The following is a 21,055-nucleotide window of genomic DNA, read 5'->3' as shown; positions in this document are numbered from 1 at the left end:
AACAAGCCATGCCACAATATAAGGGGGGCAGGGTAAATACCGGCTGCTTTTGCATGTAACCCACAAATGCTGGACAGCTTTATTCTTACACTACTATTTAGAATCATGTTAGGACACCCTCTACCAGCTATAAACCTCTATGCACATTCCCCATCTGCCCCCCCAGCACGGTTTCTGCCCCCAGCACCTAATTCTGTGTGTTCTGGTGATTCTGTCCTCTATGCGGCCATACAGGGGTCATATAGTAATTGTCGCTGTATGGTCCGATCAATCTCACATCAGGTCTGTCCGGCCGTTTCATGCTCACCTCAGTGCCGATATCCCGGACCCTCCAGGAATTCCCAAATGCAGCGGCGTTGGGGGAGACACTGCCCCGAGCCTGGGTGAAGTCATCTAGACAGGAAAGGATTTCATACAGGATGGTTAGTGAGAATATCAGCAAGTAGGAGATCTAAGGTGGAATAAACCACCAGGCTGGGAGCCGGCCCTCGTGTCGGCCAAACGGAGGCAGCCAATAGGTAGGTAAGGGGGGAGGAGTCAGGGAATAGCGCTGTGTTGGGCTCCCTAGCAAATAATAGTCTTTATCCCTGCAAAGTGCTGCACATGCAGAAACACAGGGGGAGATTTATCAAAGCTCGGAGAGGGATAAAGTGCAAAGTGATAAACTACCAACCAGCTCCTAACTGCCATAATAGACAGTGTTTGAAAAATGACAGTTAGGAGCTGATTGGTTGGTACTTTCTCTCTATACATATTGAGTGGGATGTTTGTAGAAGACAGCGGGTGGGATGTACTAAGCAACACATCAATGATGCGTTATATTCCGCCACTTATCGGGTACCTACCGGGGTTAACGCCAGTATGTACCTAGAATTGTGATTCTAATCGCCGTTCCCGATAATAACTGTCCTTTGTGATAGAGCGAATACCAGGTTTATTACCCGGAAGTCCCTCTGCGCCGCTTGGAGTGCTGGAAGGGATCTGATTGGATCCCGCTGAGAGAAAAATGCTGAAGGAAGCCCATAGGCTTGTACTGGGTAACACGATTTAAAGATGGTGTTACCCACCGGGTCCAAGCTGCAGAATGTATTGTATTCCGAAGCTTGGTACTTATGGAAATGCGGCCAACAGGGGCGTATGTATAATGGGTCCAGGTGGGGCCCACGCCGCACACCCTACCCCATACTTTTTTTTTCTATGCTTCTCAGATATCCTACAGAGTAGCACCACAGTAAAAATGCCTGGAAAACGACCGTCGTGGCCATTTTCCCAGAGTTTTGCCCATGAGCAGTAATAAATCACCGGGAAAATGTCTGCAGCGCCATTTTCCCGGTGATCTGCGCATGCACAGTAGACTTGGGCACACTCTAGTGTCGGAGTCTACCGCTGCTGTCACTTCGCTGACGGCAGCCGGTAGAGAGGAGGGGACCCCTGACGGGGAGTGAAATCGGGCCCCCTCCTCTCTTAACACGTCCCTGGCGGCCAAAACTGCATTTTCTGAGTTTTGGCCGCATTTTTGCCCTTAGTACATACATACTGCCCCATGTAACAATCAGAGATGGGGACCATGACCGAGCTACACACGTGTGGGTTACATAGGAACATGTACATAGTGTGGTAAGGAGTAGAGATTGGTTGGGGTGACACGGGGGCCTATTAAGCAATAAATATCCCCTCACACTTTTGTCCTACCGCAGGGTCTCTGTCGCAAGTCCGATGGTCGCGATGGTCAAGACCATTGTGACCATCTTTTTGGCCACTCGCATATGCTGTGGGTGGTCACCCACAGCTATGCGAGCGTCCAGGAGGCCGCTCCATTTTCATGGAGGAGGGCCCTGATTCAGAGCGAGCGCTCTGGTCAGAGCGTTCAGCTCTGAATCAGGCCCATGGTCCCACCACAGGGTGTATATAGGGCCCACTCTGCAGCTGCGAAAGGGGCGTGTCCTAGCACTCATTAGCATATAATTACACTCTTAGGACCTACAGTATATAGTGGTGTTAGATTACATACAGTATTATTATTATTATTATTATCCTTTATTTATATGGCGCCACAATTGTTCCGCAGCGCCTTACAAAGTACATAAACAAATAATTTGACAACTGACTTACAGTACAAAATAGGACAAGGACATGGATAATATACATTGATACATAAGTGACCATAACACCTAGATATGCAACAGAGCGTAAGCAACCAAGTGTTAGGTGCCCTGGAGGGGGGTAAGAAGTAGGCGAAAGTAAAGTAAGGAGAAGCACAATAGGGTAGAGGCCCTGCTCGTAAGAGCTTACATTCTAAACGGTAGGGGCAGACAAACAGGTGTGACACAGATGGGTTAAACGGAGGAAGGAGCATGTTGCAGCAAGTTAGGATGAGAGCTGGAAGGCTATGATGAAGTAGTGGGTCTTGAGAGCCCATTTGAAGGATTGTAAAGAGGAGGAGAGTCTGACGGGGAGAGGGAGAGAGTTCCAAAGGTCGGGAGCAGCACGGGCAAAATCTTGGAGGCGGGAGTGGGAGGAAGTAATCAGTTGGCATGAGAGGCGGTGTGCATTGGTTGATCGAAGGGGGCGGCCAGGAGAGTGGAAGGAGATGAGTTCAGAGATGTAAATGGGAGAGGAATGAGTGAGGGCTTTGTAAGCAAGTGTGAGAACCTTGAATTGGGTTCTAAAAGGGAAGGGGAGCCAGTGGAGGACTTGTAGGAGAGGGGAGGCAGATGTAGAGCGTTTGGAGAGGAAGATGAGTCGAGCAGCAGCATTGAGGACAGACTGGAGAGGTGAGAGATGGGAGTTGGGGAGGCCAGATAGGAGAGGGTTACAGTAGTCCAATCTGGATATGACCAGTGAGTGTATGAGGGTTTTGGTGGCATCCTGGGTGAGAAAGGGTCTAATCTTGGAAATATTTTTGAGATGGAAGCGACAGGACTGTGAAAGGTTCTGGATATGTGGTTTGTAGGAGAGGGAGGAGTCCAGGATAACTCCAAGACAGCGCACTTTGGGGCTAGAAGAGATAGTTGTGCCATCAATTGTTAAAGAAATAGCAGGAAGTGAGGTGATGTTGGAGGGTGGAAAAATGATCAGCTCAGTCTTAGACATATTAAGTTTAAGAAATCGCTGTGACATCCAGGAAGAAATAGCAGAGAGACAGTTGGAGATACGAGTGAGGAAAGAGGGGGAGAGGTCAGGGGAGGAAAGGTAGATCTGAGTATCATCAGCATAGAGATGATAATGGAGGTCAAATGAGCTGATGAGTTCACCTAGAGAGGACGTATAGAGGGAGAAAAGTAGAGTTCCAAGAACGGAACCTTGGGGGAACACCTACTGTAAGAGGCTGTGGTGGGGAAGAGGAGTCATGAGAAGAGACAGAGAAGGACCGGTCTGAGAGGTAGGACGACAGCAAGGAGAGAGCAGTGTCACGTAAACCAAGGGAGTGAAGGATTTGCAGCAGGAGAGGGTGGTCAACAGTGTCGAAGGCAGCAGAGAGGTCAAGGAGAATAAGCAGAGAGTAGTGGCCCTTGGATTTGGTAGCAAGGAGGTCATTGCTGACTTTTGTGAGGGCAGTTTCAGTGGAGTGGAGAGAACGGAAGCCAGACTGAAAAGGATCAAGGAGGGAGTGGGAGGAAAGAAAGGTGGTAAGGCGTTTGTAAACAACACGCTCAAGGATCTTAGAGGCAAAAGGGAGGAGAGAGATGGGACGGTAGTTGGAGAGAGTGTTGGGATCAAGGGTAGGTTTTTTTAAGAATGGGGGAGACTATCGCATGTTTGAATGCAGAAGGGACAGTGCCAGATGAGAGGGAGAGATTGAGAAGGTGGGCAAGATGGGAAAAGGCACAAGGAGAGAGGTAGCGGAGGAGACGTGAAGGGATAGGGTCAAGGGGGGAGGTAGAAAGGGGGGAGGACCGGATGAGAGCCATGACTTCCTCTCCAGATACAGGGGAGAAGGCTGTCAGAGTCGGTGAAATGGATGGAGATGGGTGATCAGGGAAATAAGGAAGTGTAGAGCAGGGGGACTGGTGGGATGTGATGTCCTGACGTATGGAATCGATTTTGGATGTAAAGTAGGTAGCAAAGTCAATGGCAGTGAATGAGGAGGGGAGGCGGGGAGGGGATGGACAGAGGAGGGAGTTGAAGGTGGTGAAGAGACGCTGAGGATTTGAGGACTGGGAGGAAATGAGGTTCTTGAAATATGACTGTTTAGAGAGGGAAAGGGCAACACTGTAGGATGAGAGCATAAATTTGAAGTGGAGAAAATCTGCCTTAGAGCGTGATCTTCTCCACTGTCGCTCGGCAGTTCTTGAACACTTTTGCAGATATCTGGTGCATTTGGATTGCCAGGGTTGTAGTGTGGATCTGCGAGGGTGAGTAGTGATCGCCAGGGCAACAGAGTCCAGAGCAGAAGTGAGGGAGGCATTGTATAGGGAAGCAGCTTGTTCAGCAGGAGAGAGAAAGGATATGGGAGAGAAGAGAGTCAAGCAGGGAAGATAAAGAAACGGCATTGATAGCCTCAATGTTACGCTTAGTGATGGTGGCCTTCGGAAGTAGAGGAGAGGAGGGAGAGAGAGAGAGGTTAAAAGCGAGAAGGTATAATAAATAATCATTGGGGATAACACTATAATCAGCCCATAGACCTGGTGCCCAATACGTGACATTACGCAGTTACCCTCCGTGTCCTGGTTGTAGGTCCCGCACAGTCCATTGGTTCTTCTCTGGAGGTCAGAGGTCACTGTCACATACACATTGTTTCCTCCATCAAATTTCACCCGCACCCCCAGCCCGCTCTCTATGAAGACGAAGTCTCCCAGCCAGAGGATGCTAATACCTGTAGGATGAGCAGAAAGAGCAGCAGTGTCACCCGGAATTACTCCTACACCGTATCCTAGGTCCGGGGCTCACAAAATATACAGAATACATAAACCTGGTTTTAAGTTGTTAAACTCCTGAATTACAGTCAAAAGTATTTTTATTGTGCAAATTGACTGAGCCCCAAAGTGCCAGATGGACATCTGGGGATGGAGGGAGACGCGTCTCCAGGCGAAGCCATTATTGGTCCCTCCCTATGGAGCTCTGCACAAATGATTAACTCTCCACCTACTCCTACCAGGAGCCACTTACTGTACGTCCACTTCTCCCCACTAGGGCTGTCTGTGGCTGTAATCTGCCAGTCCTCACACCTACCACCAGTGCAAGAGGCCCAGGTATAGCCTGGCCGATATGTCCTGGCACAGGGCTGTCTGTGGCTGTAATCTGCCAGCCCTCACACCTACCACAAGTGCAGGAGACCCAGGTATAGCCTGGCCGATATGTCCTGGCACAGGGATGGATGTGGCTGTAATCTGCCAGTCCTCACACCTACCACCAGTGCAGGAGGCCCAGGTATAGCCTGGCCGATATGTCCTGGCACAGGGATGGATGTAATCTGCCAGTCCTCACACCTACCACCAGTGCAGGAGACCCAGGTAAAGCCTGGCCGATATGTCCTGGCACAGGGATGGATGTGGCTATAATCTGCCAGTCCTCACACCAACCACCAGTGCAGGAGACCCAGGAATAGCCTGGCCAATATGTCCTGGCACAGGGCTGTCTGTGGCTGTAATCTGCCAGTCCTCACACCTACCACCAGTGCAGGAGACCCAGGTATAGCCTGGCCGATATGTCCTGGCACAGGGCTGTCTGTGGCTGTAATCTGCCAGTCCTCACATGTACCACCAGTGCAGGAGACCCAGGTATAGCCTGGCCGATATGTCCTGGCACAGGGATGGATGTGGCTGTAATCTGCCAGTCCTCACACCTACCACCAGTGCAGGAGACCCAGGTATAGCCTGGCCGATATGTCCTTGCACAGGGATGGATGTGGCTGTAATCTGCCAGTCCTCACACCTACCACCAGTGCAGGAGGCCCAGGTATACCCTGGCCGATATGTCCTGGCACAGGGATGTATGTGGCTGTTCTCTGCCAGTCCTCACACCTACCACCAGTGCAGGAGGCCCCGGTATAGCCTGGCCGATATGTCCAGGCACAGGGCTGTCTGTGGCTGTAATCTGCCAGTCCTCACACCTACCACCAGTACAGGAGGCCCAGGTATAGCCTGGCCGATATGTCCTGGCACAGGGATGGATGTAATCTGCCAGTCCTCACACCTACCACCAGTGCAGGTGACCTAGGTATAGCCTGGCCGATATGTCCTGGCACAGGGATGGATGTGGCTGTAATCTGCCAGTCCTCACACCTACCACCAGTGCAGGAGGCCCAGGTATAGCCTGGCCGATATGTCCTGGCACAGGGCTGTCTATGGCTGTAATCTACCAGTCCTCACACCTACCACCAGTGCAGGAGGCCCAGGTATAGCCTGGCCGATATGTCCTGGCACAGGGCTGTCTATGGCTGTAATCTACCAGTCCTCACGCCTACCACCAGTGCAGGAGGCCCAGGTATAGCCTGGCCAATATGTCCTGGCACAGGGATGGATGTAATCTGCCAGTCCTCACACCTACCACCAGTGCAGGAGGCCCAGGTATAGCCTGGCCGATATGTCCTGGCACAGGGCTGTCTGTCGCTGTAATCTGCCAGTCCTCACACCTACCACCAGTACAGGAGACCCAGGTATAGCCTGGCCGATATGTCCTGGCGCAGGGATGGATGTAATCTGCCAGTCCTCACACCTACCACCAGTGCAGGAAGCCCAGGTATAGCCTGGCCGATATGTCCTGGCACAGGGATGGATGTAATCTGCCAGTCCTCACACCTACCACCAGTGCAGGAGGCCCAGGTATAGCCTGGCTGATATGTCCTGGCACAGGGCTGTCTATGGCTGTAATCTACCAGTCCTCACACCTACCACCAGTGCAGGAGGCCCAGGTATAGCCTGGCCGATATGTCCTGGCACAGGGCTGTCTATGGCTGTAATCTACCAGTCCTCAAACCTACCACCAGTGCAGAAGGCCCAGGTATAGCCTGGCCAATATGTCCTGGCACAGGGATGGATGTAATCTGCCAGTCCTCACACCTACCACCAGTGCAGGAGGCCCAGGTATAGCCTGGCCGATATGTCCAGGCACAGGGCTGTCTGTGGCTGTAATCTGCCAGTCCTCACACCTACCACCAGTACAGGAGACCCAGGTATAGCCTGGCCGATATGTCCTGGCACAGGGATGGATGTAATCTGCCAGTCCTCACACCTACCACCAGTGCAGGAAGCCCAGGTATAGCCTGGCCGATATGTCCTGGCACAGGGATGGATGTAATCTGCCAGTCCTCACACCTACCACCAGTGCAGGAGACCCAGGTATAGCCTGGCCGATATGTCCTGGCACAGGGATGGATGTAATCTGCCAGTCCTCACACATACCACCAGTGCAGGAGGCCCAGGTATAGCCTGGCCGATATGTCCTGGCACAGGGATGTCTGTGGCTGTAATCTGCCAGTCCTCACACCTACCACCAGTGCAGGAGGCCCAGGTATAGCCTGGCCGATATGTCCTGGCACAGGGATGGATGTAATCTGCCAGTCCTCACACCTACCACCAGTGCAGGAGACCCAGGTATAGCCTGGCCGATATGTCCTGGCACAGGGATGGATGTGGTTGTAATCTGCCAGTCCTCACACCAACCACCAGTGCAGGAGACCCAGGTATAGCCTGGCCAATATTTCCTGGCACAGGGCTGTCTGTGGCTGTAATCTGCCAGTCCTCACACCTACCACCAGTGCAGGAGACCCAGGTATAGCCTGGCCGATATGTCCTGGCACAGGGATGTCTGTGGCTGTAATCTGCCAGTCCTCACACCTACCACCAGTGCAGGAGACCCAGGTATTTTCTGGCCGATATGTCCTGGCACAGGGATGGATGTGGCTGTAATCTGCCAGTCCTCACACCTACCACCAGTGCAGGAGACCCAGGTATAGCCTGGCCGATATGTCCTTGCACAGGGATGGATGTGGCTGTAATCTGCCAGTCCTCACACCTACCACCAGTGCAGGAGGACCAGGTATATCCTGGCCGATATGTCCTGGCACAGGGATGTATGTGGCTGTAATCTGCCAGTCATCACACCTACCACCAGTGCAGGAGGCCCAGGTATAGCCTGGCCGATATGTCCAGGCACAGGGCTGTCTGTGGCTGTAATCTGCCAGTCCTCACACCTACCACCAGTACAGGAGGCCCAGGTATAGCCTGGCCGATATGTCCTGGCACAGGGATGGATGTAATCTGCCAGTCCTCACACCTACCACCAGTGCAGGAGGCCCAGGTATAGCCTGGCCGATATGTCCTGGCACAGGGCTGTCTATGGCTGTAATCTACCAGTCCTCACACCTACCACCAGTGCAGGAGGCCCAGGTATAGCCTGGCCGATATGTCCTGGCACAGGGCTGTCTATGGCTGTAATCTACCAGTCCTCACACCTACCACCAGTGCAGGAGGCCCAGGAATAGCCTGGCCAATATGTCCTGGCACAGGGATGGATGTAATCTGCCAGTCCTCACACCTACCACCAGTGCAGGAGGCCCAGGTATAGTCTGGCCAATATGTCCTGGCACAGGGCTGTCTGTGGCTGTAATCTGCCAGCCCTCACACCTACCACCAGTGCAGGAGACCCAGGTATAGCCTGGCCGATATGTCCTGGCACAGGGATGGATGTGGCTGTAATCTGCCAGTCCTCACACCTACCACCAGTGCAGAAGACCCAGGTATAGCCTGGAAAATATGTCCTGGCACAGGGATGGATGTGGCTGTAATCTGCCAGTCCTCACACCTACCACCAGTGCAGGAGACCCAGGTATAGCCTGGCCGATATGTCCTGGCACAGGGATGGATGTAATCTGCTTGTCCTCACACCTACCACCAGTGCAGGAGGCCCAGGTTTAGCCTGGCCGATATGTCCTGGCACAGGGATGGATGTGGCTGTAATCTGCCAGTCCTCACACCTACCACCAGTGCAGGAGGCCCAGGTATACCCTGGCCGATATGTCCTGGCACAGGGCTGTCTATGGCTGTAATGTAATCTGCCAGTCATCACACCTACCACCAGTGCAAGAGGCCCAGGTATAGCCTGGCTGATATGTCCTGGCACAGGGATGGATGCGGCTGTAATCTGCCAGTCCTCACACCTACCACCAGTGCAGGAGGCCCAGGTATAGCCTGGCCGATATGTCCTGGCACAGGGCTGTCTATGGCTGTAATCTGCCAGTCCTCACACCTACCACCAGCGCAGGAGATCCAGGTATAGCCTGGCCGATATGTCCTGGCACAGGGCTGTATGTGGCTGTAATCTGCCAGTCCTCACACCTACCACCAGTGCAGAAGACCCAGGTATAGTCTGGCCGATATGTCCTGGCACAGGGATGAATGTGGCTGTAATCTGCCAGTCCTCACACCTACCACCAGTGCAGGAGGCCCAGGTATACCCTGGCCGATATGTCCTGGCACAGGGCTGTCTATGGCTGTAATCTGCCAGTCCTCACACCTACCACCAGTGCAGGAGGCCCAGGTACAGCCCGGCCGATATGTCCTGGCACAGGGATGGATGTGGCTGTAATCTGCCAGTCCTCACACCTACCACCAGTACAGGAGGCCCAGGTATAGCCTGGCCGATATGTCCTGGCACAGGGATGGATGTAATCTGCCAGTCCTCACACCTACCACCAGTGCAGGAGGCCCAGGTATAGCCTGGCCGATATGTCCTGGCACAGGGCTGTCTATGGCTGTAATCTACCAGTCCTCACACCTACCACCAGTGCAGGAGGCCCAGGTATAGCCTGGCCGATATGTCCTGGCACAGGGCTGTCTATGGCTGTAATCTACCAGTCCTCACACCTACCACCAGTGCAGGAGGCCCAGGAATAGCCTGGCCAATATGTCCTGGCACAGGGATGGATGTAATCTGCCAGTCCTCACACCTACCACCAGTGCAGGAGGCCCAGGTATAGTCTGGCCAATATGTCCTGGCACAGGGCTGTCTGTGGCTGTAATCTGCCAGCCCTCACACCTACCACCAGTGCAGGAGACCCAGGTATAGCCTGGCCGATATGTCCTGGCACAGGGATGGATGTGGCTGTAATCTGCCAGTCCTCACACCTACCACCAGTGCAGAAGACCCAGGTATAGCCTGGAAAATATGTCCTGGCACAGGGATGGATGTGGCTGTAATCTGCCAGTCCTCACACCTACCACCAGTGCAGGAGACCCAGGTATAGCCTGGCCGATATGTCCTGGCACAGGGATGGATGTAATCTGCTTGTCCTCACACCTACCACCAGTGCAGGAGGCCCAGGTTTAGCCTGGCCGATATGTCCTGGCACAGGGATGGATGTGGCTGTAATCTGCCAGTCCTCACACCTACCACCAGTGCAGGAGGCCCAGGTATACCCTGGCCGATATGTCCTGGCACAGGGCTGTCTATGGCTGTAATGTAATCTGCCAGTCATCACACCTACCACCAGTGCAAGAGGCCCAGGTATAGCCTGGCTGATATGTCCTGGCACAGGGATGGATGCGGCTGTAATCTGCCAGTCCTCACACCTACCACCAGTGCAGGAGGCCCAGGTATAGCCTGGCCGATATGTCCTGGCACAGGGCTGTCTATGGCTGTAATCTGCCAGTCCTCACACCTACCACCAGCGCAGGAGACCCAGGTATAGCCTGGCCGATATGTCCTGGCACAGGGCTGTATGTGGCTGTAATCTGCCAGTCCTCACACCTACCACCAGTGCAGAAGACCCAGGTATAGTCTGGCCGATATGTCCTGGCACAGGGATGAATGTGGCTGTAATCTGCCAGTCCTCACACCTACCACCAGTGCAGGAGGCCCAGGTATACCCTGGCCGATATGTCCTGGCACAGGGCTGTCTATGGCTGTAATCTGCCAGTCCTCACACCTACCACCAGTGCAGGAGGCCCAGGTACAGCCCGGCCGATATGTCCTGGCACAGGGATGGATGTGGCTGTAATCTGCCAGTCCTCACACCTACCACCAGTACAGGAGGCCCAGGTATAGCCTGGCCGATATGTCCTGGCACAGGGATGGATGTAATCTGCCAGTCCTCACACCTACCACCAGTGCAGGAGGCCCAGGTATAGCCTGGCCGATATGTCCTGGCACAGGGCTGTCTATGGCTGTAATCTACCAGTCCTCACACCTACCACCAGTGCAGGAGGCCCAGGTATAGCCTGGCCGATATGTCCTGGCACAGGGCTGTCTATGGCTGTAATCTACCAGTCCTCACACCTACCACCAGTGCAGGAGGCCCAGGAATAGCCTGGCCAATATGTCCTGGCACAGGGATGGATGTAATCTGCCAGTCCTCACACCTACCACCAGTGCAGGAGGCCCAGGTATAGTCTGGCCGATATGTCCTGGCACAGGGCTGTCTGTGGCTGTAATCTGCCAGCCCTCACACCTTCCACCAGTGCAGGAGACCCAGGTATAGCCTGGCCGATATGTCCTGGCACAGGGATGGATGTGGCTGTAATCTGCCAGTCCTCACACCTACCACCAGTGCAGAAGACCCAGGTATAGCCTGGAAAATATGTCCTGGCACAGGGATGGATGTGGCTGTAATCTGCCAGTCCTCACACCTACCACCAGTGCAGGAGACCCAGGTTTAGCCTGGCCGATATGTCCTGGCACAGGGATGGATGTGGCTGTAATCTGCCAGTCCTCACACCTACCACCAGTGCAGGAGGCCCAGGTATACCCTGGCCGATATGTCCTGGCACAGGGCTGTCTATGGCTGTAATGTAATCTGCCAGTCATCACACCTACCACCAGTGCAAGAGGCCCAGGTATAGCCTGGCTGATATGTCCTGGCACAGGGATGGATGCGGCTGTAATCTGCCAGTCCTCACACCTACCACCAGTGCAGGAGGCCCAGGTATAGCCTGGCCGATATGTCCTGGCACAGGGCTGTCTATGGCTGTAATCTGCCAGTCCTCACACCTACCACCAGTGCAGGAGGCCCAGGTGTAGCCTGGCCGATATGTCCTGGCACAAGGATGGATGTAATCTGCCAGTCCTCACACCTACCACCAATGCAGGAGGCCCAGGTATATTCTGTCCGATATGTCCTGGCACAGGGATTTATGTGGCTGTAATCTGCCAGTCCTCACACCTACCACCAGCGCAGGAGACCCAGGTATAGCCTGGCCGATATGTCCTGGCACAGGGCTGTATGTGGCTGTAATCTGCCAGTCCTCACACCTACCACCAGTGCAGAAGACCCAGGTATAGTCTGGCCGATATGTCCTGGCACAGGGATGAATGTGGCTGTAATCTGCCAGTCCTCACACCTACCACCAGTGCAGGAGGCCCAGGTATACCCTGGCCGATATGTCCTGGCACAGGGCTGTCTATGGCTGTAATGTAATCTGCCAGTCATCACACCTACCACCAATGCAGGAGGCCCAGGTATATTCTGTCCGATATGTCCTGGCACAGGGATTTATGTGGCTGTAATCTGCCAGTCCTCACACCTACCACCAGCGCAGGAGACCCAGGTATAGCCTGGCCGATATGTCCTGGCACAGGGCTGTATGTGGCTGTAATCTGCCAGTCCTCACACCTACCACCAGTGCAGAAGACCCAGGTATAGTCTGGCCGATATGTCCTGGCACAGGGATGAATGTGGCTGTAATCTGCCAGTCCTCACACCTACCACCAGTGCAGGAGGCCCAGGTATACCCTGGCCGATATGTCCTGGCACAGGGCTGTCTATGGCTGTAATCTGCCAGTCCTCACACCTACCACCAGTGCAGGAGGCCCAGGTACAGCCCGGCCGATATGTCCTGGCACAGGGATGGATGTGGCTGTAATCTGCCAGTCCTCACACCTACCACCAGTGCAGGAGGCCCAGTTATAGCCTGGCTGATATGTCCTGGCACAGGGATGGATGTAATCTGCCAGTCCTCACACCTACCACCAGTGCAGGAGACCCAGGTATAGCCTGGCCGATATGTCCTGGCACAGGGATGGATGTGGCTGTAATCTGCCAGTCCTCGCATCTACCACCAGTGTAGGAGACCCAGGTATAGCCTGCCCGATATGTCCTGGCACAGGGATGGATGTGGCTGTAATCTGCCAGTCCTCACACCTACCACCAGTGCAGGAGGCCCAGGTATACCCTGGCCGATATGTCCTGGCACAGGGCTGTCTATGGCTGTAATCTGCCAGTCCTCACACCTACCACCAGTGCAGGAGGCCCAGGTATAGCCTGGCCGATATGTCCTGGCACAGGGATGGATGTGGCTGTAATCTGCCAGTCCTCACACCTACCACCAGTGCAGGAGACCCAGGTATAGCCTGGCCGATATGTCCTGGCACAGGAATGGATGTAATCTGCCAGTCCTCACACCTACCACCAGTGCAGGAGGCCCAGGTATAGCCTGGCCGATATGTCCTGGCACAGGGATGGATGTGGCTGTAATCTGCCAGTCCTCACACCTACCACCAGTGCAGGAGGCCCAGGTATAGCCTGGCCAATATGTCCTGGCACAGGGCTGTATGTGACTGTAATCTGCCAGCCCTCACACCTACCACCAGTGCAGGAGGCCCAGGTATAGCCTGGCCGATATGTCCTGGCACAGGGATAGATGTGGCTGTAATCTGCCAGCCCTCACACTTACCACCAGTGCAGGAGACCCAGGTGTAACCTGGCCGATATGTCCTGGCACAGGGCTGTCTGTGGCTGTAATCTGCCAGTCCTCACACCTACCACAAGTGCAGGAGACCCAGGTATAGCCTGGCCGATATGTCCTGGCACAGGGATGGCTGTAATCTGCCAGTCCTCACACCTACCACCAGTGCAGGAGACCCAGGTATAGCCTGGCCGATATGTCCTGGCACAGGGATGGATATGGCTGTAATCTGCCAGTCCTCACACCTACCACCAGTGCAGGAGACCCAGCTATAGCCTGGCCGATATGTCCTGGCACAGGGCTGTCTGTGGCTGTAATCTGCCAGTCCTCACACCTACCACGAGTGCAGGAGACCCAGGTATAGCCTGGCCAATATGTCCTGGCACAGGGATGTATGTGGCTGTAATCTGCCAGTCCTCACACCTACCACCAGGAGGCCCAGGTATAGCCTGGCCGATATGTCCTGGCACAGGGATGGATGTGGCTGTAATCTGCCAGTCCTCACACCTACCACCAGTGCAGGAGACCCAGGTATAGCCTGGCCGATATGTCCTGGCACAGGGATGGATGTGGCTGTAATCTGCCAGTCCTCACACATACCACCAGTGCAGGAGACCCAGGTATAGCCTGGCCGATATGTCCTGGCACAGGGATGGCTGTAATCTGCCAGTCCTCACACCTACCACAAGTGCAGGAGGCCCAGGTATAGCCTGGCCGATATGTCCTGGCACAGGGATGGATGTGGCTGTAATCTGCCAGTCCTCACACCTACCACCAGTGCAGGAGACCCAGGTATAGCCTGGCCGATATGTCCTGGCACAGGGATGGATGTGGCTGTAATCTGCCAGTCCTCACACCTATCACCAGTGCAGGAGGAGCAGGTATAGCCTGGCCGATATGTCCTGGCACAGGGATGGATGTGGCTGTAATCTGCCAGTCCTCACACCTACCACAAGTGCAGGAGACCCAGGTATAGCCTGGCCGATATGTCCTGGCACAGGGATGGCTGTAATCTGCCAGTCCTCACACCTACCACCAGTGCAGGAGACCCAGGTATAGCCTGGCCGATATGTCCTGGCACAGGGATGGATATGGCTGTAATCTGCCAGTCCTCACACCTACCACCAGTGCAGGAGACCCAGCTATAGCCTGGCCGATATGTCCTGGCACAGGGCTGTCTGTGGCTGTAATCTGCCAGTCCTCACACCTACCACGAGTGCAGGAGACCCAGGTATAGCCTGGCCAATATGTCCTGGCACAGGGCTGTCTATGGCTGTAATCTGCCAGTCCTCACACCTACCACCAGTGCAGGAGGCCCAGGTATAGCCTGGCCGATATGTCCTGGCACAGGGATGGATGTAATCTGCCAGTCCTCACACCTACCACCAGTGCAGGAGGCCCAGGTATAGCCTGGCCGATATGTCCTGGCACAGGGATGGATGTGGCTGTAATCTGCCAGTCCTCACACCTACCACCAGTGCAGGAGGCCCAGGTAGAGCCTGGCCGATATGTCCTGGCACAGGGATGGATGTGGCTGTAATCTGCCAGTCCTCACAACTACCACCAGTGCAGGAGACCCAGGTATAGCCTGGCCGATATGTCCTGGCACAGGGATGGATGTGGCTGTAATCTGCCAGTCCTCACACATACCACCAGTGCAGGAGACCAAGGTATAGCCTTGCCGATATGTCCTGGCACAGGGACAGATTTAATCTGCCAGTCCTCACACCTACCAGCAGTGCAGGAGACCCAGGTATTGCCTGGCCGATATGTCCTGGCACAGGGATGGATGTAATCTGCCAGTCCTCACACCTACCACCAGTGGAGGAGACCCAGGTATACCCTGGCCGATATGTCCTGGCACAGGGATGGATGTGGCTGTAATCTGCCAGTCCTCACACATACCACCAGTGCAGGAGGCCCAGGTATAGCCTGGCCGATATGTCCTGGCACAGGGCTGTCTGTGGCTGTAATCTGCCAGTCCTCACACCTACCACCAGTGCAGGAGACCCAGGTATAGCCTGGCCGATATGTCCTGGCACAGGGATCGATGTGTCTGTAATCTGCCAGTCCTCACACATACCACCAGTGCAGGAGACCCAGGTACAGCCTGGCCGATATGTCCTGGCACAGGGATGGATGTAATCTGCCAGTCCTCACACCTACCACCAGTGCAGGAGACCCAGGTATAGCCTGGCCGATATGTCCTGGCACAGGGATGGATGTGGCTGTAATCTGCCAGTCCTCACACCTACCACCAGTGCAGGAGACCCAGGTATAGCCTGGCCGATATGTCCTGGCACAGGGATGGATATGGCTGTAATCTGCCAGTCCTCACACCTACCACCAGTGCAGGAGACCCAGGTATAGCCTGGCCGATATGTCCTGGCACAGGGCTGGATATGGCTGTAATCTGCCAGTCCTCACACCTACCACCAGTGCAGGAGACCCAGGTACAGCCTGGCCGATATGTCCTGGCCCAGGGATGGATGTAATCTGCCAGTCCTCACACCTACCAACAGTGCAGGAGACCCAGGTATAGCCTGGCCGATATGTCCTGGTACAGGGATGGATGTGGCTGTAATCTGCCAGTCCTCACACCTACCACCAGTGCAGGAGACCCAGGTATAGCCTGGCCGATATATCCTGGCACAGGGCTGTTTGTGGCTGTAATTTGCCAGTCCTCACACCTACCACCAGTGCAGGATGCCCAGGTATAGCCTGGCCGATATGTCCTGGCACAGGGCAGTCTGTGGCTGTAATCTGCCTGTCCTCACACCTACCACCAGTGCAGGAGGCCCAGGTATAGCCTGGCCGATATGTCCTGGCACAGGGCTGTCTGTGGCTGTAATCTGCCAGTCCTCACACCTACCACCAGTGCAGGAGGCCCAGGTATAGCCTGGCCGATATGTTCTGGCACAGGGCTGTCTGTGGCTGTAATCTGCCAGTCCTCACACCTACCACCAGTGCAGGAGGCCCAGGTATAGCCTGGCCGATATGTCCTGGCACAGGGATGGATGTGGCTGTAATCTGCCAGTCCTCACACCTACCACCAGTGCAGGAGGCCCAGGTAGAGCCTGGCCGATATGTCCTGGCACAGGGCTGTCTATGGCTGTAATCTACCAGTCCTCACACCTACCACCAGTGCAGGAGGCCCAGGTATAGCCTGGCCGATATGTCCTGGCACAGGGATGGATGTGGCTGTAATCTGCCAGTCCTCACACCTACCACCAGTGCAGGAGACACAGGTATAGCCTGGCCGATATGTCCTGGCACAGGGATGGATGTGGCTGTAATCTGCCAGTCCTCACACCTACCACCAGTGCAGGAGGCCCAGGTAGAGCCTGGCCGATATGTCCTGGCACAGGGCTGTCTATGGCTGTAATCTACCAGTCCTCACACCTACCACGAGTGCAGGAGACCCAGGTATAGCCTGGCCAATATGTCCTGGCACAGGGATGTATGTGGCTGTAATCTGCCAGTCCTCACACCTACCACCAGGAGGCCCAGGTATAGCCTGGCCGATATGTCCTGGCACAGGGATGGATGTGGCTGTAATCTGCCAGTCCTCACACCTACCACCAGTGCAGGAGACCCAGGTATAGCCTGGCCGATATGTCCTGGCACAGGGATGGATGTGGCTGTAATCTGCCAGTCCTCACACATACCACCAGTGCAGGAGACCCAGGTATAGCCTGGCCGATATGTCCTGGCACAGGGATGGCTGTAATCTGCCAGTCCTCACACCTACCACAAGTGCAGGAGGCCCAGGTATAGCCTGGCCGATATGTCCTGGCACAGGGATGGATGTGGCTGTAATCTGCCAGTCCTCACACCTACCACCAGTGCAGGAGACCCAGGTATAGCCTGGCCGATATGTCCTGGCACAGGGATGGATGTGGCTGTAATCTGCCAGTCCTCACACCTATCACCAGTGCAGGAGGAGCAGGTATAGCCTGGCCGATATGTCCTGGCACAGGGATGGATGTGGCTGTAATCTGCCAGTCCTCACACCTACCACAAGTGCAGGAGACCCAGGTATAGCCTGGCCGATATGTCCTGGCACAGGGATGGCTGTAATCTGCCAGTCCTCACACCTACCACCAGTGCAGGAGACCCAGGTATAGCCTGGCCGATATGTCCTGGCACAGGGATGGATATGGCTGTAATCTGCCAGTCCTCACACCTACCACCAGTGCAGGAGACCCAGCTATAGCCTGGCCGATATGTCCTGGCACAGGGCTGTCTGTGGCTGTAATCTGCCAGTCCTCACACCTACCACGAGTGCAGGAGACCCAGGTATAGCCTGGCCAATATGTCCTGGCACAGGGCTGTCTATGGCTGTAATCTGCCAGTCCTCACACCTACCACCAGTGCAGGAGGCCCAGGTATAGCCTGGCCGATATGTCCTGGCACAGGGATGGATGTAATCTGCCAGTCCTCACACCTACCACCAGTGCAGGAGGCCCAGGTATAGCCTGGCCGATATGTCCTGGCACAGGGATGGATGTGGCTGTAATCTGCCAGTCCTCACACCTACCACCAGTGCAGGAGGCCCAGGTAGAGCCTGGCCGATATGTCCTGGCACAGGGATGGATGTGGCTGTAATCTGCCAGTCCTCACAACTACCACCAGTGCAGGAGACCCAGGTATAGCCTGGCCGATATGTCCTGGCACAGGGATGGATGTGGCTGTAATCTGCCAGTCCTCACACATACCACCAGTGCAGGAGACCAAGGTATAGCCTTGCCGATATGTCCTGGCACAGGGACAGATTTAATCTGCCAGTCCTCACACCTACCAGCAGTGCAGGAGACCCAGGTATTGCCTGGCCGATATGTCCTGGCACAGGGATGGATGTAATCTGCCAGTCCTCACACCTACCACCAGTGGAGGAGACCCAGGTATACCCTGGCCGATATGTCCTGGCACAGGGATGGATGTGGCTGTAATCTGCCAGTCCTCACACATACCACCAGTGCAGGAGGCCCAGGTATAGCCTGGCCGATATGTCCTGGCACAGGGCTGTCTGTGGCTGTAATCTGCCAGTCCTCACACCTACCACCAGTGCAGGAGACCCAGGTATAGCCTGGCCGATATGTCCTGGCACAGGGATCGATGTGTCTGTAATCTGCCAGTCCTCACACATACCACCAGTGCAGGAGACCCAGGTACAGCCTGGCCGATATGTCCTGGCACAGGGATGGATGTAATCTGCCAGTCCTCACACCTACCACCAGTGCAGGAGACCCAGGTATAGCCTGGCCGATATGTCCTGGCACAGGGATGGATGTGGCTGTAATCTGCCAGTCCTCACACCTACCACCAGTGCAGGAGACCCAGGTATAGCCTGGCCGATATGTCCTGGCACAGGGATGGATATGGCTGTAATCTGCCAGTCCTCACACCTACCACCAGTGCAGGAGACCCAGGTATAGCCTGGCCGATATGTCCTGGCACAGGGCTGGATATGGCTGTAATCTGCCAGTCCTCACACCTACCACCAGTGCAGGAGACCCAGGTACAGCCTGGCCGATATGTCCTGGCCCAGGGATGGATGTAATCTGCCAGTCCTCACACCTACCAACAGTGCAGGAGACCCAGGTATAGCCTGGCCGATATGTCCTGGTACAGGGATGGATGTGGCTGTAATCTGCCAGTCCTCACACCTACCACCAGTGCAGGAGACCCAGGTATAGCCTGGCCGATATATCCTGGCACAGGGCTGTTTGTGGCTGTAATTTGCCAGTCCTCACACCTACCACCAGTGCAGGATGCCCAGGTATAGCCTGGCCGATATGTCCTGGCACAGGGCAGTCTGTGGCTGTAATCTGCCTGTCCTCACACCTACCACCAGTGCAGGAGGCCCAGGTATAGCCTGGCCGATATGTCCTGGCACAGGGCTGTCTGTGGCTGTAATCTGCCAGTCCTCACACCTACCACCAGTGCAGGAGGCCCAGGTATAGCCTGGCCGATATGTTCTGGCACAGGGCTGTCTGTGGCTGTAATCTGCCAGTCCTCACACCTACCACCAGTGCAGGAGGCCCAGGTATAGCCTGGCCGATATGTCCTGGCACAGGGATGGATGTGGCTGTAATCTGCCAGTCCTCACACCTACCACCAGTGCAGGAGGCCCAGGTAGAGCCTGGCCGATATGTCCTGGCACAGGGCTGTCTATGGCTGTAATCTACCAGTCCTCACACCTACCACCAGTGCAGGAGGCCCAGGTATAGCCTGGCCGATATGTCCTGGCACAGGGATGGATGTGGCTGTAATCTGCGAGTCCTCACACCTACCACCAGTGCAGGAGACACAGGTATAGCCTGGCCGATATGTCCTGGCACAGGGATGGATGTAATCTGCCAGTCCTCACACCTATCACCAGTGCAGGAGGCCCAGGTATAGCCTGGCCAATATGTCCTGGCACAGGGCTGTATGTGACTGTAATCTGCAAGCCCTCACACCTACCACCAGTGCTGGAGGCCCAGGTATAGCCTGGCCGATATGTCCTGGCACAGGGATAGATGTGGCTGTAATCTGCCAGCCCTCACACTTACCACCAGTGCAGGAGACCCAGGTATAACCTGGCCGATATGTCCTGGCACAGGGCTGTCTGTGGCTGTAATCTGCCAGTCCTCACACCTACCACAAGTGCAGGAGACCCAGGTATAGCCTGGCCGATATGTCCTGGCACAGGGATGGCTGTAATCTGCCAGTCCTCACACCTACCACCAGTGCAGGAGACCCAGGTATAGCCTGGCCGATATGTCCTGGCACAGGGATGGATATGGCTGTAATCTGCCAGTCCTCACACCTACCACCAGTGCAGGAGACCCAGGTATAGCCTGGCCGATATGTCCTGGCACAGGGCTGTCTGTGGCTGTAATCTGCCAGTCCTCACACCAGCATGAGTGCAGGAGACCCAGGTATAGCCTGGCCAATATGTCCTGGCACAGGGATGTATGTGGCTGTAATCTGCCAGTCCTCACACCTACCACCAGTGCAGGAGGCCCAGGTATAGCCTTGCCAATATGTCCTGGCACAGGGCTGTCTGTGGCTGTAATCTGCCAGTCCTCACACCTACCACCAGTGCAGGAGGCCCAGGTATAGCCTGGCCGATATGTCCTGGCACAGGGATGGATGTGGCTATAATCTGCCAGTCCTCACACCTACCACCAGTGCAGGAGGCCCAGGTATTCCCTGGCCGATATGTCCTGGCACAGGGCTGTCTGTGGCTGTAATCTGCCAGTCCTCACACTTACCACAAGTGCAGGAGGCCCAGGTATAGCCTAGCCGATATGTCCTGGCACAGGGATGGATGTGGCTGTAATCTGCCAGTCCTCACACCTACCACCAGTGCAGGAGACCCAGGTATAGCCTGGCCGATATGTCCTGGCACAGGGATGGATGTGGCTGTAATCTGCCAGTCCTCA

General features: G+C 55.1%; 1 protein-coding gene across 1 annotated transcript in view; it reads right to left on the bottom strand.

Moving 5' to 3' along the window:
- Window positions 1-21,055, bottom strand: part of LOC148454570 (SCO-spondin-like) — a 147,596-nt gene that overhangs the window by 91,696 nt on the left and 34,845 nt on the right. The window contains exons 3-4 of the mRNA XM_088460772.1: window positions 4,658-4,816; window positions 308-393 (exon numbers count right to left, since the gene is read on the bottom strand). Of these exons, the coding sequence (XP_088316898.1) occupies window positions 308-393; window positions 4,658-4,816 (245 nt within the window). The remainder of the gene's footprint in view (window positions 1-307; window positions 394-4,657; window positions 4,817-21,055) is intronic.

Source organism: Taudactylus pleione, unplaced genomic scaffold (assembly GCF_031769625.1).
Source record: "Taudactylus pleione unplaced genomic scaffold, aTauple2 ptg000978l, whole genome shotgun sequence".
Lineage (NCBI taxonomy): Eukaryota > Metazoa > Chordata > Amphibia > Anura > Myobatrachidae > Taudactylus > Taudactylus pleione.
This window is presented reverse-complemented; position numbering and strand designations above follow the sequence as displayed.